The sequence below is a fragment of the Chaetomium globosum genome, genomic scaffold, assembly GCF_000143365.1.
Source record: "Chaetomium globosum CBS 148.51 scaffold_2 genomic scaffold, whole genome shotgun sequence".
Lineage (NCBI taxonomy): Eukaryota > Fungi > Ascomycota > Sordariomycetes > Sordariales > Chaetomiaceae > Chaetomium > Chaetomium globosum.
Window position 1 is genome coordinate 2,294,570 of NT_165977.1, and position 15,004 is coordinate 2,309,573.

The window sequence follows — 15,004 nt, forward strand, 5'->3', positions numbered from 1 at the left end:
CCTGGTTTGACGCAGTACAGCAGGAACTAGGTTTGTTTCTTTTTCTCCCTATTGTAACAGGAGTACTAAGCTGCACTTTCCCAACATTGCACCTATACCAGCATTCCAACCTCTTTCCCAGCTTTGATTCCATGTTAGGTTTCTGCTGGCATATTTGCATGAATATAAACGTCTTGGGCGGAGCTCTGTTGGGCAGATATCTGCTAGAGATAGGTATCTTCACGATTGGCACTCCGTTTGGGGCCGTTGGCAAGTAGTGACGATGATAACCCCAACGTCGTGCGAGCCATCTATTGTGTAAGGTGCGTTCCGTTGGGGGAGCTCAGGTAACTTAATGGCTGAATGGCTTATCACCTAGGAAGGTGGGCAAGCAGGCAAGGTGGGTTAATGGAGCTCGGTGGGACTCTCAACTTCCGACCCACTTTATCGCGGGGCAGATCGCCCACATTAGCGTCATCGATAGCCTGGAGTCCGACTGGCGGTCACAAGCGGCATAATAATTATGCCTGTGTTTACCGCTTTTAGCCAGCAAGGGAACAAAGCGTCGATTTGTTTTTGTCCTGTTCAATGTGACTCTTCCATCTTCCTCGTCAGGCACCGTCAGGCACGCACATCAACCTCGAAACCTGCCAATCCAAATTATTTCGAAATACGACCACGTCAACAAACCATGACAAACCTTCCACCAGACATTATCCAAGTTAAGCGCAAACGTGGCAAGGATGACGACCCCGTCGACTTCCTTCGACTCGAGGAAAGCAAACGATCCCGCTCGGGTGATGGCGGTTGGGTCTACCAGCGCAGGTCGGCAAATTATGTGCGTGCTAGCGACGCAGTTTCAGAACCCCCCAATTCGAAGATCCCAGTGATCAAGCCAACCCGGGAAGGCGATGGGGAGCGACTGGTCAGGCAACCGCGCACACGAACCAGGACTCCTGCCAGGAACGATGCGGCCACTCCAGAAGCTACCCCAGGCACCTCCAGCGCGGCGGAGAAGCCAGCGCCAACCAAGTTGGGCCATTCAAGTCGTCCGAGCACCGACCGCATACGTCGGTTCCACATGGCGAGATCTAACTCGCCCCAGCCGGCCGCTGGCGTGTCAAAGAGGCGCTCCGTACCTGCCGTGTTCGTCGAACGGGGCGCAAAGAAACAACGGGAGACATTGAAGGCAAGGATCCAGGAACACAATGTAACCCCAGCAGAGTCGCCCAGGCACTCGCCGCCCTTGGGACCCTCTCCCCCCCGAGACGAGAAGCGATCGCTCAGCCCAGTCAAGTATAAACGACCGGGCAACAAGGCTCGCACGCCTGCCCCCGATGATAAACCCAGGCTTCCCCCATCCATGCGTGAGCGCGAGAAGTCCGACGTAAACGAGCTTGCTCGCGTTATGGACAGCTGGACACTGGATGAGATTACGAAGAACATCAACAAGATGGAAGAACAGAGCACCAGATCCAAATCTAGCCCGGTAAAGTCGCGATTCAAGCCCAAGCCCCCCAAGCAGCGCTACTTTGAACGCCACCCCGAATCTGTAGTCCCAAAGCAACATCAGCCGCCGGCCAGCGCGACACCCATGGACGTGGACATCAGAGTAGCGGGAGACTCAACCGACGAGGAAGACTACGTATTGGAAACCTACGAGCGCGTTCCCGCGCAACGGCTACAGGAACGGGCAGTGCCGCCACATCTCGTCGGCGTCTTGATGTTTGATACTGAGCCCGATATGGTCAACTTCTTTTACGGCGACGAGGGCGACAGCGAGGACGATTTCCCAGAAGATGAAGATGACGAGAATGGTGAGTACCCAACCCCATTCGATCTCGGCTGGTGTTTCCAGACAGCTGACCGGCTCTGTAGCGGAAAACTATTACGCGGCAGACTATCCCGAAGAAGACCTCGACTGGGACGACGAGTTCAACCGGAACCCATATTCCTACACGAATTTGAACGACTCGGACAAGGAGGAATTCGACGAGTTGGATTACGAGGACGACAGTTTCGAGAATAATGACAAGGTTGGCGTTCCGCAGGTGCAGGCCCAAAAATGGCCCATCTGAAGAAGGAAGTCGTGGGGGGGGGGCGAGTGTATTATCATATGGGTGTTGGTCCAAGCAGCGCATCGGACACAACAAGGATTGATCACTTGGCGTTCATGGGATTGTCAAAGATAGAAGGATACCAAATGGCAAGGAGAATGCCAGGATAGATAAAAGATATCTTGAAACCGAACCTTACAAGGGAAAGGAAGGGATGGAACTTATGCAAGGTTCATCATCATCTTGTGTAAATCAAAGGTCAGATCTGGCTGGTTACCAAGTCTTAGATCGCACACACTATTCGCAAAAATACAATAACTATCCGGTGACTCGGATATATCCCAAACACCTCATGAGAGTAAAGGCAATTTTCCTCCGCCCAAGATCATCAAACATTACATCAACCGACTCATACCCACGGGCCAACCAAGCCATTACCGGGAGGAGGAATAAGAAGAGCAAAACAGACTGCGCCTCCCAAAATGCCGCCTTGCTGGCGGCCGACCGCCGCCCCATTGTGATATAGTGAAATGATATAGGGAAAAGATACATCGAAAAAGGAAATCTGACAGATATGTCAACGGGGGTATAGACTGGGTTCCATTATATCCGTGGCTATGGGGAAACAGCGCCAGCATTGGTAAAATGAACATCGTGAGACATGTACGTGGAGTAACCACATGGAAAAGGCGTATAAACGCAGATAACCGAGCATACAGTGAGAGACGTGAAACGAAGAATAAATAAAGAAGACGGGGGGGAGGGGCGGTTGGGAGATCAACAGCGCATCACCACCCGCTGGTGAGACCTCGTCGCCCGAGCAGCGAGCCATTCCTCTCGTTGCCGGTGCCGGTTCTCAGCTACAACCCATTAGCGACCGACCATACAAAAAAGATAAGATATACCAGGTCACGGTAGACAAATTACTCACCAAGAACCCTCGCCTCGGCACGGTGCTCGGGCCGAACCCAATCATTGCGCTCATCAACCAGCTCCTCGGGGAACCGCTCCATCAACGGAAAGCGCGCCTTGCTACACTTGACCTGGCGGGTGCGGTAGGCCACGCCGCGGTACATCTTGTACCACTCCCTTTTAGCATCCCCTTCCTCTCCCTCCTCCGCCCCATCCTTATCCCCACCCATCGTCTCGCCGGCCATCTCCCCGCCCACCTCCGACCGGACCACACCAGCCGCACCCGGCGAACCCGGCGGCGTAAGCATCTCCCCCCCAGCACCACCGCCACCCTCACCACCCGCAATCTCGGCCAAATCCACCAACACCAACCCGCCATCGGGCGCCACCACAGGCAGATGGGCGTTGGTGCGGTAGTAGGCGCATTCCAGGCCGCTGACGCTGCGGGGGATGGCGGGCCAGCGGGCCATGTAGGCGCGGCAGACCTCGGACCACGGCAGGTCGAGGTCGACGCGGTGGTAGACGAAGAAGGCTTCCTGCTCAAAGGTGTAGGGTTGGTTGTTGCGCTTGCTTGTTTTTGCGGGTTCGTTGTTGTTCTCGGGTTTAGGAGTGGTGGTGGTGGTGGGTTTAGTTTTGCGTCGTGGTGGTGGCTTTGTCCCGCCCCTTCCGTTGGGCGGAGTTGGGATATGGCTGGTTGGGGTGCTGGGGGTCTTGGAATGATCGTCGGGGTTGGAGTCTGAGGAGGAACTGCGGCGGAGGCGGGCAAGGTCCTTGGTGCTGCGCCTTTGCCGGTCACAGTCGGGGCTGGCACGGCGGTGGCGGAAGGGGGTGCGTGTTGGAACCGAGTAGGAGCGGGGTGTTTTGTCGATACCCGCGCTGATGCAGTCGCTTGATGCTCGCCGCGGGCCGAGAGCTGGGGAAGGGGGTATGTAACCCGGGTAATGGCCTGACACGGACTGTGCACGGGGAGGGAGCGTCGACCAGCTTGGATAAGGGGCGGAGAAGAGGGACGGGGAGGCCCCGACGGGAGATGGAAGTGGTGGGGGGGGGAAACTCGGGTAATGCTGGTGCTGCGTGGGCGGCGGCAGAAGGTCCCCGAGAAGAGTCGAGATGGGAGGGAGGCGTTGGTCAATGTAGATGCCCAGAGAGTCGCCTGGCCCAAAGTCGTGGTGGATCCGGGGCAACCTTGAGTGTCCCACGGGGGAAAGCCTTTGTTCATCGGCCTGCCTAATGGCAAGGCGAGAGAGGGTGCGAGAAACCATGGTAGAACAAATATGATAGGGTTTGAAGAAATAGTCTTATATTGGAGTGATAGCCAGGAAAAATATACAATGGCCTGCCGTCAGATCTGAACGAGTGACAGGATCTGAAATATCAAAGAGCTGGGGGGATGTGGAAGCCCTCTAGAGACCCACCGGGGAACTCGCAAGCTTCTATATACTTACAGAAACTCAGGAACCGGGACGAGAAGCTGCAGACTGATCCTCGCGATGCGAGTGTCTCTGAGATGGCGGCTTCGCGCTGATGGAGATCCTCACTGCATCCGTAGCGTGCAGTAGCGCTATCGACGATGGGGTGGCAGCTCCAGATGTCCTAAACACAACCAGCCAATCTCTAAGCCCGAACGAGGTGCCATGGTGGGGGGTGAAGGGATCGAGGATCCTCCGCCGGCGGCCGACAAGGAGATGGGTTGGTCTTGGTATGGCCAGTCCCGATCTGAAATTGGCGAGTCATTATCGTACACCCAAGCCTCGTCGAGCGGCTCAGGCTGTGGACGGCAGTGGCCCGCCAGGGAGGGCATCTGAATCCCTGCTTCTCCACTTTCCCCAGTTCCCCAAACGGGTCTCAGAGGTCTCAGATCGCCTGTAGTACAAAGGGTCGATCAACATGCGATGTGGCTTGGGTGAATCTCTCCGAGACCGAAGAACCCCTGTTGTATCAGCCGCAAGTTGATGCATCCCAGATCTCGCACTTGCTACCGGTGTGGATGCCAACGCGGTGGCGTGGACGGAACTCGGCTTCAACGCAGGCCACTATCACAATCCCGGATGGGGGTCAACCCTCCTAAGGGGTCGTGAAACGTCAGCCATGTATAAAAAAGAAACTTGAGGAGAGTACATCGAGCCAGTCAATGCTTCGAAAACACCGCACTGGATGATTCTCCTGGAAAGGTGACAGTGTTATCACAATGTCCCCTTCACGGCCACAGAGTGACCTCGAGGGGGCCTACGAAATAGGGGCCGCAGCTTGGCCCTCGACCGAGACGCCAGGCGGAAGCAAGCCGCGGAGCAGTGTTGGTCTCCCCGCAGCTGGAGCAGCGTTGCCCCCGGCACGCGGAGTGTACCCCGAGGCCCAACAGGTAACTAAAGTACTGAAATAGCATTCACAGCTGGATATTCCCTGAGAGAATCAGTGTTTGATCCCGCTAGCTAAACGGCGATCTACGGCACCACCAGCCAAAGGCTTGAGGCTCGTTATCGTCGAGTTGTAACCACCCAGAAGGTCCGGCTCACCTCATAAAATGTTGCAATTCCGTTGTCGAAACTTTCTTGTAGAACGCTAAAACAACAAAACCAAACAAAACTTTCCACGATGATGCCAAGGCGAGGAGGAGAAACCCGGTGAGCAGGTCCAAAAGTGGGCAAGTAAAGCAGCCATTGAGCGTGGCAGGTAACGGTACCTTCAATGCCTTGAACAAGACCAAATGCGACGCCTGGTGAATTGGACATACTCGCAGCCTGGCGAGTCTGAGCACTCCTGTAACCACTGCAGGGAAGAGTTGGCTTGAGAAAATGATGTGTGTGTCAAGGTAAAGTCCAAGCAGGACCAGGGGTGTGATCGGTGGGTCGAACAGCGATGCCGCAGCCAGTCAGCGTGGCAGACTAGCTGTCAATGCCGGCCCGATCCGGAAGCCGCGCGATCGTCAGCCGAAGCATCTTGCATGACATGAACGAATCAAACAGCCCGGCCATTTGTCGAGAACAGTCCTCGTCCGATGTCAATTAGCTCGCCGCCATTCTCAAACCTCACAAAGTTTCCTGGTCGAAAAGGGAAGCCGTTGGTACCACTCGGGCCGACCGGGATAGGTATCGGCCAGATGGAAGGAGCGAGCAAAATCTGCTCGCTCTTGCTTAGCCTTGACCTGTTCTTTCCCCCTGACCAACTTTCCACCAGGTGTGGAAAGCGAGATCCTGAATACACTGCTTGGGCCCCGGAAGGTGCCGCCTTGCAGCTCTCTTCCTTGATCACAGGGCAAAAAAAGCGGGACTCGATTTGGAAATCTGATACATCACTTTTTTCTCTCCGCTAGTCTCTCGCTCGAGGCAGACTCGGGACGAACTCTGCCCTCATAACCATGGCGCGGCAATCCGGAATGTCACGCCAGGCCGCAGACAGTGCCACCGCCATATTTAGCACATTCTGCAAGCAGCCGGATGAGAGATCGACGCCCGAGTGCGGCCACATCCAACAAGACCCCATGTTGCCATGCTAGATCCCGAATTTGATGCTCTCTGGAACCACAAGCGGTCCGCACCAACAAGCGAGGAGAATCCATCTCTCTGACACCACCAAGGGATGACATGGCTGTCTGTGCGTCGAATATCGCAATCGCGGCCTCGGGCTTAAACATCCGGGAATGAGTACACAGTATATCCTCGAGAACAAATCGACAACACCACACCGTGCTTCCAGCAAGGCTAAAGCTTGCTCAGGGAACTCTCCGCTCGCTTTCCAAGCTCCTTGGTCCTGCCATCCGAGGCAGCTCCCAATCGCGTTGTGGTATCCAGCATGCTCTGGCCTGTCGCCATGTCTTTGAACGACTCGTCCCCCGAAAATCGCCTGCATCCCGCATCAGCTCGGTTCAATAAAAGAGGGGAACTCTCGAGTTACTCACCATCCTCGCTCTTCGCCGAGAGAGAGATGGGCACAATCGCTATTCAGTTCGCAGTCCCAGCCCCCCGATACCCCTCGGCCCCCTCTCCAGTCCATTGCTGTGCCACCCTTGCCGTGATGATCAGCATCGCGTGCAGCTGTGGGTTCCCCTGCGGGCTCATCCATCCCCTCGGTTTTTAGGCCCTGTCGGCGGCGGCGTCGGTACGCGCTCAGTCCGCAAGTGAAGCATTGGAAATCATCGGTGTCGATACTGTCAGGCATTTGGCCAGTCAAGACACGTCCTAGCGCAATGATAACGGCGGCGTGTGAGCATAGCAGGATTGCACGCACACCGTCTCGATCACACTGGGCAATCAGCGCCTCCATGGTCGCCGCCACGCGGCCATGTAGCTCATCAATAGCCTCGCCCATGCGGCTCGGCGTCACCGTCGGCCCATAGTCCAGATCTAGGAGACCCGGGAAGAGCGGATCGAGCTTCCCGAGACTCGCGGGAACTGGGTGCTCGAAGTCGGCCGAGCCGTACCACTCGCCCAGCCCAGTCTCACCCCGGATTTTCAAGGCGGGCTTACCTCTAGCCGTTTTTGATGCTTCTTCCTGCGTCTGGCGGACGAAGGGCTGGACAGTTTGAAGGCACCGGTAATACAGGCTCGAATAAACTCGCTCAATAGGCGGGTCCACTGCCAGCAACCTTACGGCGAGCTCATTCGCCTGGTCAACACCGTGTGCGGTCAGCGCCGGATCAGCCGCCCCGCCGGTGGGGGACTTGATGAACGTCGTGTAGTTACCGTTTGACGGGTCGACCAGCCAGTTGGATCGAAACTAACTAGATCAGCCATCGTTACCGCAACAGAAGCACAATTTCAGGCTTGACGGTTTGGGAAAACGAGTTCAAAAGCGGTCGCTGCCCTCCCTAGATTCATAGGGAGGTCGAAACATGCGAACCACACGAGCACAAACTCTCCGGCCTGAAACAAAACAAGACGCATTAAGCCGTGAGAGCCACAGATAAGATGAGGAACTTACCCCATGGCGGGTAACGTAGATCACCTCCAGCATGGCTGCCGCAGGGCCAGTGGATGCAGGCTCAGACTCCCCGTTTCTTATTGCTGGTTGCTTGGGAAGAGTTGCGACTGGATAATACTCGCGGGATTAGTCCCGACCCGATCATTGCGACTGTTGTGTGAAAGTCGTCGACGACGATGCGTGGGACGACCTCAGCTCGGCAGGATTTGGGCTTGCGAGACATACATGCGAGGTACATGCATGCCAGATGCGAACGGATACAATGCGGACGAAACGAGTGCGGATGCAAATGCAAATGCAGGTCCTCCGTGTCGCCGAGTTCCTTTCTCCTTTAGGACTCGTAAGGTTTGTTGATAAGTGCCCCTCGCTCTCCCTGGCGTCGGGCTCGGCTCCCTTTGGGAGGGTTCAGGTGGCCGACTCCGAATCGAGCTGTCCCCTTCGGGGTTAGTGATGCGGCCGGATCAGATCTGACTTCCCAAGCAAGCTTTCCAAGGCGTTTTCCTGCGGTTGGTTTGGTCCGAGTCGCCCAGATCTGGTGGTGTAGTGGTATGTAAGTCGACCGATTGGGAATTACCGATGACCCGATCTCTACGTCAGACCGTCGAGTCTGAAGAGGTCCTGCGAGGGGTGAAGCGTATGTGTAAACGTGCGAAATCTTCTCGATGCAGGATGCCAGAACGGGACTGATGTGACTCGGACAGCGCCTTCGATTCGTCGGTTGAGATCTAGGTGAACCTCATCAAACAGGACGGGTCTCGCTTTTCCAGGAGAATGGTCGTCAACGGTGGTTGCCGAGAGGGATTTGTGGAGGGCAGGGGCCTTGGAAGGCCAATTTGGGACGGCCAACTTTGGTTTTAGTGGTAGGGGAAGTTGATAGTGACAGGATGCCGGGAGACAAAGAAGGTGGTTCCGCCGCGTGTGAGTGAAACTGGCCCTCGGGATGGGATCAGCAAACGGCGGGGAACCGAGGCTCCAGTTCGGCTGCTATAACCCTAACCCCTGTTTGGCCCTGCCCCTTTTGTGAGGAAACGACTCCTGGTGTAAGTCGACCCGGACACCATGCTTGCAGACCAGATATGAGTTACGTAAGTGGATTTCGAGCATATAATATCTAGTCTCACAGGGCCTATTTCACGGGATTTGAAGGGTCCTCTAACTTTTAATCTAACCTGATGCAAATGAACATCTAAGTCGCCGTTGGGTATATAAGCGATGATGGCACCGGTCGATGGTACCGGGCAGTGGCACACTCAACACCTAGGTAGCAGTGACAGCAATAACTAGGTAGAAAGGTAGCAATAATCTTTATAAACCTCTCCATCAAAGTACCCATCTAGCCCCAAACCTCCCAAAAGAAAACTACCGCTGCCTCAACTCGCTCTCATGCCCCACCCAAAAGTTCCTACACTCGCGATGCCCCCAAAACTCGACCCACCACTCCCCAAAACTATCCTCCACCTCGCCATCCACCTTGGCCACCCGCTCGTCCCGCCGCAGGCCACACACCACGCACGCCCTCGGCGCCGTCGGCACCCCTTTCGCCGTGCTCACCGCCAGCCCCATCGCCACCTCGGGCACCCGCAGCCCTTCCCTCAACGACTCATCCCCACTACTACCGCCCTGCTGAGCGGCAGCGGCGGCGGCGGCTGCTGCTGCTGCTGCTGCTACCACAGCCCGCACCCGCCCCACCTGCCCCTTCCACGCCGCCACCACCTCGGCCGCCTCCCGCTCGTCGTGCGCCGCGCGCGCCTTGTCCACCCCGGCCAGCTTCATCCCCCGCTGCGCCTTCCCAGGGCCGCCACCACCACCCGCGGGGGCGGCGGAGATGGACATGCCCTGGGCCGAGGAACTTGTCGCGGAGCCAGCGCAGCTTGCGGCCTGTTGACGAGGCGGGCGGCGACGCGGGCGAGGGCGAGGTAGCCGCGCAGGAAGGTGAGGGTGGCGGGGGAGGTGAGGATGTGGCGGTGGGAGGGGGAGGAAGCGGGGAGGGTGGAGAGGGGTTGGAGGAGGGCCTTGGTGGGGAGGGTGAGGAGGGCGGGGAAGAGGGAGAGCAGGATGGAGGGGGGCGGGATGTTGGTTGGTGGGGGGCCGGCAGGGGAGGAGGAGGGGGGGTCTGGGAGGGGGGATTGGAGGGTTGCTTGGGGGGGTTGGGAGGGGTTGGGAGGTGGTGGTGGTGGTGGTAGTGGTAGTGATTGTTGATTTGGGTTTGGTTGGTTGGTTTAGCTTGTGGATGTGGTTGTAGTCGTATCAGGGGCGGGTTTGGTCGTCCGGCCCACCCCAGTCTTGCCATTCCCACTCTGGGGCTACGGCTACCTCTGCGGGGTGGTTTCGGTGTAGGTTTAGTTTTAGATGCCGGCTTCGGATTCGGCTTTGTAGTGGTGGGTTTGGAATCCGGGAGGTTTTCGAACTCTTCCCAGTTGCTGCCGCAATCGTCATCCTCGACAGCGGACCAAGCGGCTGCGGAGGGACGGTGACGCGGCATCAGACTCTTGCACCGTCTTTGCCAGGGTCGGCGGCTTCACTTCAAGCTGCTTTACCGGCTCGGGCTTCCGATGATGGAAGGATCCGTAAGGGGATTTGGGCGCCTTTGGATAGGATGCTTCATTTGCTTTAGGAGCCACATTTGATAGAGTCAACCCCGGAGGCTGTTTCTTGGCTGGCACTGCTGCTGGTGGCACCGGGCCGGAGTCTAGCAATAAGAGATCGAGAGCGGACGACGGTGGTGCGGTCTGCGGCGGCACCGTTGTGGCGGGGGTCCCCGTCTCAAAATCGCCAAAATCATCGTCGTCTTCGGCGCCGTGTTCCGCCTCAAAATCGGCATCAAAAAGGACGTTCGGGTCGGGGTTGCGCACCGATTTCTGCGGCTGCTGTGTCTTGCCGCTGCTCTCCCACGATGCCCGCTGCTCAAATGGGTCCGGGGCAGATGAATCCAGATTTAAATCCACAAGTTTGTTGGACATGATATCGATGGTCGACATCCTGGTGACCTGCGCCCGGGGCGGGTTGGAGGCCATGGCTGGCACAAGAGGCGGAGGAGGTGGGCTGGTCGGGGCGACCTCGAAATCTCCCCAGCCGTCATCGTCCTCTTCGGCCTGTACCGGCGCTTGGGGTGCTGGAGGTGCTGTTGCTTGATTCTGGAAGCCCCCTAGGCCTCCTAAACTACCGATATCACCCCACACACTGCTCGTCTGGGGTTGGCTGACGGGCGAAGTGAGCCATGACTCGGACTGGCCTGTGGTAGTCTGTTGAAATGGTGGCCATTGTGAAGTGGTCTGCTGTGTATTTTGAGACGGAAAAGTAGATGCAGTCGAACTGATGAAAGAGAATGGATCGCTTGTAACCGGGGCGGCAGCAGTTGAAGGTTTGGATATGCCCTGTGTTGAGGCCTGCTGAGTTCGCTGAGCATCTGTTGTTTCTGTGCATCCCCAAACAGGGCAAAAAGGTCGGCCGACATGTTGAGTTTTTATGAATCTTCCGGGCTCGCACACCCAACCACAAGCAGGGCATAAGAACATGACGACCAAGTGCTGACGATGTTGATGTGGAAGCAGTCGGAGGGTTGGAACAGGGCTGAGGTTGGGCTTGTCAAGGGCACAAGAGGGTTTGCGTGGTGGGTTCGGTGGGGCAATTTCCATAACAGCTGCAGGTGACCAGTCCATATTGTTTCGTTAGCCCTCAAGGAGCCTGGAGGGGCGTCGCAACACCAATACGAAAGAACGAAGTCGGAACTTTAGCTAATGTAGGTAGAAGATAAAGGCCAATCTAGAGTAAGATGGTTTCACTTTTCTTTGATTTCTCTTATCTCTAGGATTTATTCGAGAAACATGACCTATAAACAAATCAAGATGACAAATCGATACGGGGTAATGGAATGGAAGCTAAGAGCTGAAGTTGATGTCCCGCCTTTGCCGGCTCTTGCTTCCCTAGAACCTATTGCTGCATTGCTTGGTAAATGGAAGGACTGGTCGAAAGAAGCAGGGAGCTCCTTCCGATATCCAAACAGCAGCAAGAACGGGACTTCCATATGGGGCATGCTGCTTCGAGACTGCCTGCCGACGAGCTAGAACCACCGCCAAGGCACTTCTCCGTGACATACTTAGATATTTTTGTACACATAAGTCGTTGTTGCCTATTCCTTAGTTGGTGATATGCAGTCTACTCTACGAAACGATCGTTCTATCTCGTAGTTGGAGGTTTGAAAGAATGCTGAATGATCGGGTGGTCAGGGCTGCTTGGAGCAATCAAACAAGGGGCTTGGGCAGGGGCGAACCACCCCGGTTCTCAGGCCACCGATTGGGCGGGAGGCCATTGTTGAAGCCCCACCTCTCGGCAGGTCTCCCACTGCAACCCACTGATGATAGGTGCCCTGATAGGTGCCCACGCAGGCGGGTTGCGAGAGTGTCATCGGCTTGGGCTGAACTGGGGGCGATTCGACAATTCAAACCCCGGATTCAGAAGGAAAAACACCCCGTCAATGCGCCCTGCCTAGTTTCGAGATCATCCCCGCAGACGATCTGAAGTTTTTAATCAGATGATATCCAGATGGGATATGGGATCCGCTCTAATTAACGACTAAATCACGTTATACTGTGCTGGGAATGAGTGTGCACACCATCATCGCACTATGAGATCCTTGACCGACACAAAGTGAGCCGACATTAACCCCTCCTCTCAACACCATGCCACCCTGATGAGAACAACCCGCTAACCCCCAACGCTATCCTAGATCACGGTGGGAGGAAACCTTTAGGGCGGGGTCTGGGATAGCCGATCTGCAACGGGCCGTCAAGTTCAACGGCCCCAACAGTCCATGCGCCGCCGGGTTGCGGTCTGTCTGCTGGAAGGCCTTCTTGCTGTGGAGGAATGCCCCCTCGGAGATGTGGCCTGAACTAGCCCGAGAAGCTCGTGCATCCTACAGCACCTTGTGTGACCAGCACTTGCGGTTCATCAGGCATCCCGAACAACTCACCGCCCTCACCATCGACCCCCTTGCCGACGACCCCGACTCACCATGGGACACGGTGCGCAAGGACGAGACCGTCCGGGCCGAGATCCTGCAGGATGTCTCCAGGCTCCCCGATGAGCCCTTCTACCATGAGGCCCCAGTCCAAACCATGATTCTGGATATCCTATTCATGTACTGCAAGCTCAACCCCAGCGTTGGCGGCTATCGCCAGGGTATGCATGAGTTGCTAGCCCCAATTGTATGGGTCGTGGCCCAGGACGCCGTCGACCGTGCGACTGCCATCACTCCCGATGATCCGGCCGAAGCCCTTATGGCCGAGATGCTGGACCCAGCGTTTGTCGAACATGATGCGTTCGCCCTTTTCTCCAAGGTCATGGAAAGTGCCAGTACGTTTTATGAGGTCGGCAGCGGGACCGAATTGGAAGCGCAGCAAAGAAACACCATTGTCGAAAGAAGCAAGTACATACACGAAGTCGCTCTGATGAAAATTGACGAGGAGCTCGCCGTCCACCTGCGGAATATTGAAGTGCTGCCCCAAATATTCCTCATGTGAGTGTTTGTTCCTTCTTCCAACTTCGACCTCCCGGGCTGACTCAACCATCCAGTCGGTGGATTCGGCTTTTATTTGGTAGAGAGTTTGAGTTTGGGGAACTATTGACCCTTTGGGACACGATATTTGCCTACGATCCTACGTTGGAGTTGATGGACCTCATATGTGTCGCCATGCTCCTCAGAATCCGATGGACCCGTAAGCGCCCCAGGTCACTCTAGAAACCCTCCGAAAGACTAACAGCAAGGCTCGCAGTACTCGAGGCGGACTATTCAGTGGCGCTACAATCAATGTTGAAATATCCGGCACCCCCCCCTCCACATGGCCCTCATACCTTTGTCGACGACGCCATGTACTTGAGAGACCACTTTGACGCCGCCGGTGGTGTTACTCTAATCTTCAAGTACACTGGTAAAAGCCCAGCCAATACATCCGTCACATCACCAACACCCTCGCGTGTCCCAACGCCGTCATTCCAAAAGTTCAACAGCCTGCGCCAACGGACACTGGGCGCGAGGGCACCACTGTCAACTTCGGCAAGGATCTTACAACAACCAGGTGGTGTCGAGGCATTATTACAGGGAGCCGCCAAAAACATGATAGAGCGGGGAGAGAAGCTCGGTATCAACCAGGCCGTGCGCGACGCAATGGGCGAGTTTCGCCGCAACGTCCAAGGGCTCCAAGAAACTCGGAGCACTCCAAACGGAGGCCGCAGTCTGTTTGGTGAAGCGGGACCACCAACCCCAGATCCTTCACTGGCAATCACCCTAATGGAAAGGCGGAACAGCCGGCTAGCCGCCATGCTAGATGAATCGGTCTCGAGCCTCAAACTGTTAGCGACTTCAGGCTTAGAAGGCGAAAAGGAGGAAACATATCGAAGCTGTCGAGATCGCTGCAGCCAAGGTCCAGTTCGTCAAAGCCTGCTTAGAAGATCCCACGCTTGCGCTCCCCGAGGAGGAACTCCCTCCTATCAATACGCTCGCCATATCGAGCCCTACCGAAGCTAGCGCACCAACGGTCGCCCTCGACACCACCCCCGTAGTCATGACCTCATCCGCCGTAGATGAGACGAGAACAGCACTATCGACACCAGAATCCGCCAAAGCCTCGATAGCCTCCCCCAAGAAAGAGCCACAACCCATGCCACCCGCAAAGCAACCCGACGAGATGGACACCGACGACCACGACGAAGAAGACACCCTCCCACCACTCAAATCCGAAATCACCCGCCCCCCATCCCGGCCGCTATCCCTCTCCTCCGCCTCCTCGCAAGTCATCCCCGACAGCCCCCCTCCACCCACCAACACCACCACCACCGCCGCCACCACCCAACCATCCACGCTCACTGGAACGGCCAAACGGCGCCTATCGACTCTCGGTCCTCCAGTGGACGGGCGAATGTCGCCCTGGGATGCTTTTAGTCCGACCCGCCCATGTATACCATAAGGGGGAGACTGACAGACGGAGTTGTGTTGGGATATTAGGGCTGCAGCTGCCCAACATCTCACGGGACCGATCGATGTACCAACACGGGGAACGTATCGCAACACCAGAAAGAAAGGCGCCTCCTCAACAGAGCTGTCACCCAAAACACTTTCCTTTGTAAGATGAGGCTAATTTGCT

General features: G+C 56.3%; 6 protein-coding genes across 6 annotated transcripts; 3 read left to right on the top strand and 3 right to left on the bottom strand.

Moving 5' to 3' along the window:
* Positions 1–670: 670 nt before the first annotated feature.
* On the top strand, positions 671–2,057 carry CHGG_02855 (uncharacterized protein; the record flags this gene model as incomplete). Its single annotated transcript, XM_001229370.1, has 2 exons — positions 671–1,796; positions 1,858–2,057. The coding sequence occupies 2 exons, from the start codon at positions 671–673 to the stop codon at positions 2,055–2,057; spliced, it is 1,326 nt and encodes a 441-aa protein (XP_001229371.1).
* A 902-nt stretch (positions 2,058–2,959) lies between these two features.
* Positions 2,960–4,210, bottom strand: CHGG_02856 (uncharacterized protein; the record flags this gene model as incomplete). The annotated part of the gene is made up of 1 exon (XM_001229371.1): positions 2,960–4,210. One exon carries the CDS (start codon positions 4,208–4,210, stop codon positions 2,960–2,962), a length of 1,251 nt encoding a protein of 416 aa, XP_001229372.1.
* A 926-nt stretch (positions 4,211–5,136) lies between these two features.
* Positions 5,137–5,352, top strand: CHGG_02857 (uncharacterized protein; the record flags this gene model as incomplete). The annotated part of the gene is made up of 2 exons (XM_001229372.1): positions 5,137–5,286; positions 5,338–5,352. 2 exons carry the CDS (start codon positions 5,137–5,139, stop codon positions 5,350–5,352), a joined length of 165 nt encoding a protein of 54 aa, XP_001229373.1.
* Positions 5,353–6,646: 1,294 nt separating this feature from the next.
* Positions 6,647–7,898, bottom strand: CHGG_02858 (uncharacterized protein; the record flags this gene model as incomplete). Its single annotated transcript, XM_001229373.1, has 3 exons — positions 6,647–6,788; positions 6,844–7,661; positions 7,866–7,898. 3 exons carry the CDS (start codon positions 7,896–7,898, stop codon positions 6,647–6,649), a joined length of 993 nt encoding a protein of 330 aa, XP_001229374.1.
* Positions 7,899–9,051: 1,153 nt separating this feature from the next.
* On the bottom strand, positions 9,052–11,126 carry CHGG_02859 (uncharacterized protein; the record flags this gene model as incomplete). Its single annotated transcript, XM_001229374.1, has 4 exons — positions 9,052–9,145; positions 9,379–9,743; positions 10,316–10,907; positions 11,047–11,126. 4 exons carry the CDS (start codon positions 11,124–11,126, stop codon positions 9,052–9,054), a joined length of 1,131 nt encoding a protein of 376 aa, XP_001229375.1.
* Positions 11,127–12,489: 1,363 nt separating this feature from the next.
* Positions 12,490–14,827, top strand: CHGG_02860 (uncharacterized protein; the record flags this gene model as incomplete). The annotated part of the gene is made up of 4 exons (XM_001229375.1): positions 12,490–12,512; positions 12,592–13,217; positions 13,625–14,099; positions 14,248–14,827. The coding sequence occupies 4 exons, from the start codon at positions 12,490–12,492 to the stop codon at positions 14,825–14,827; spliced, it is 1,704 nt and encodes a 567-aa protein (XP_001229376.1).
* Between the last annotated feature and the right edge of the window lie 177 nt (positions 14,828–15,004).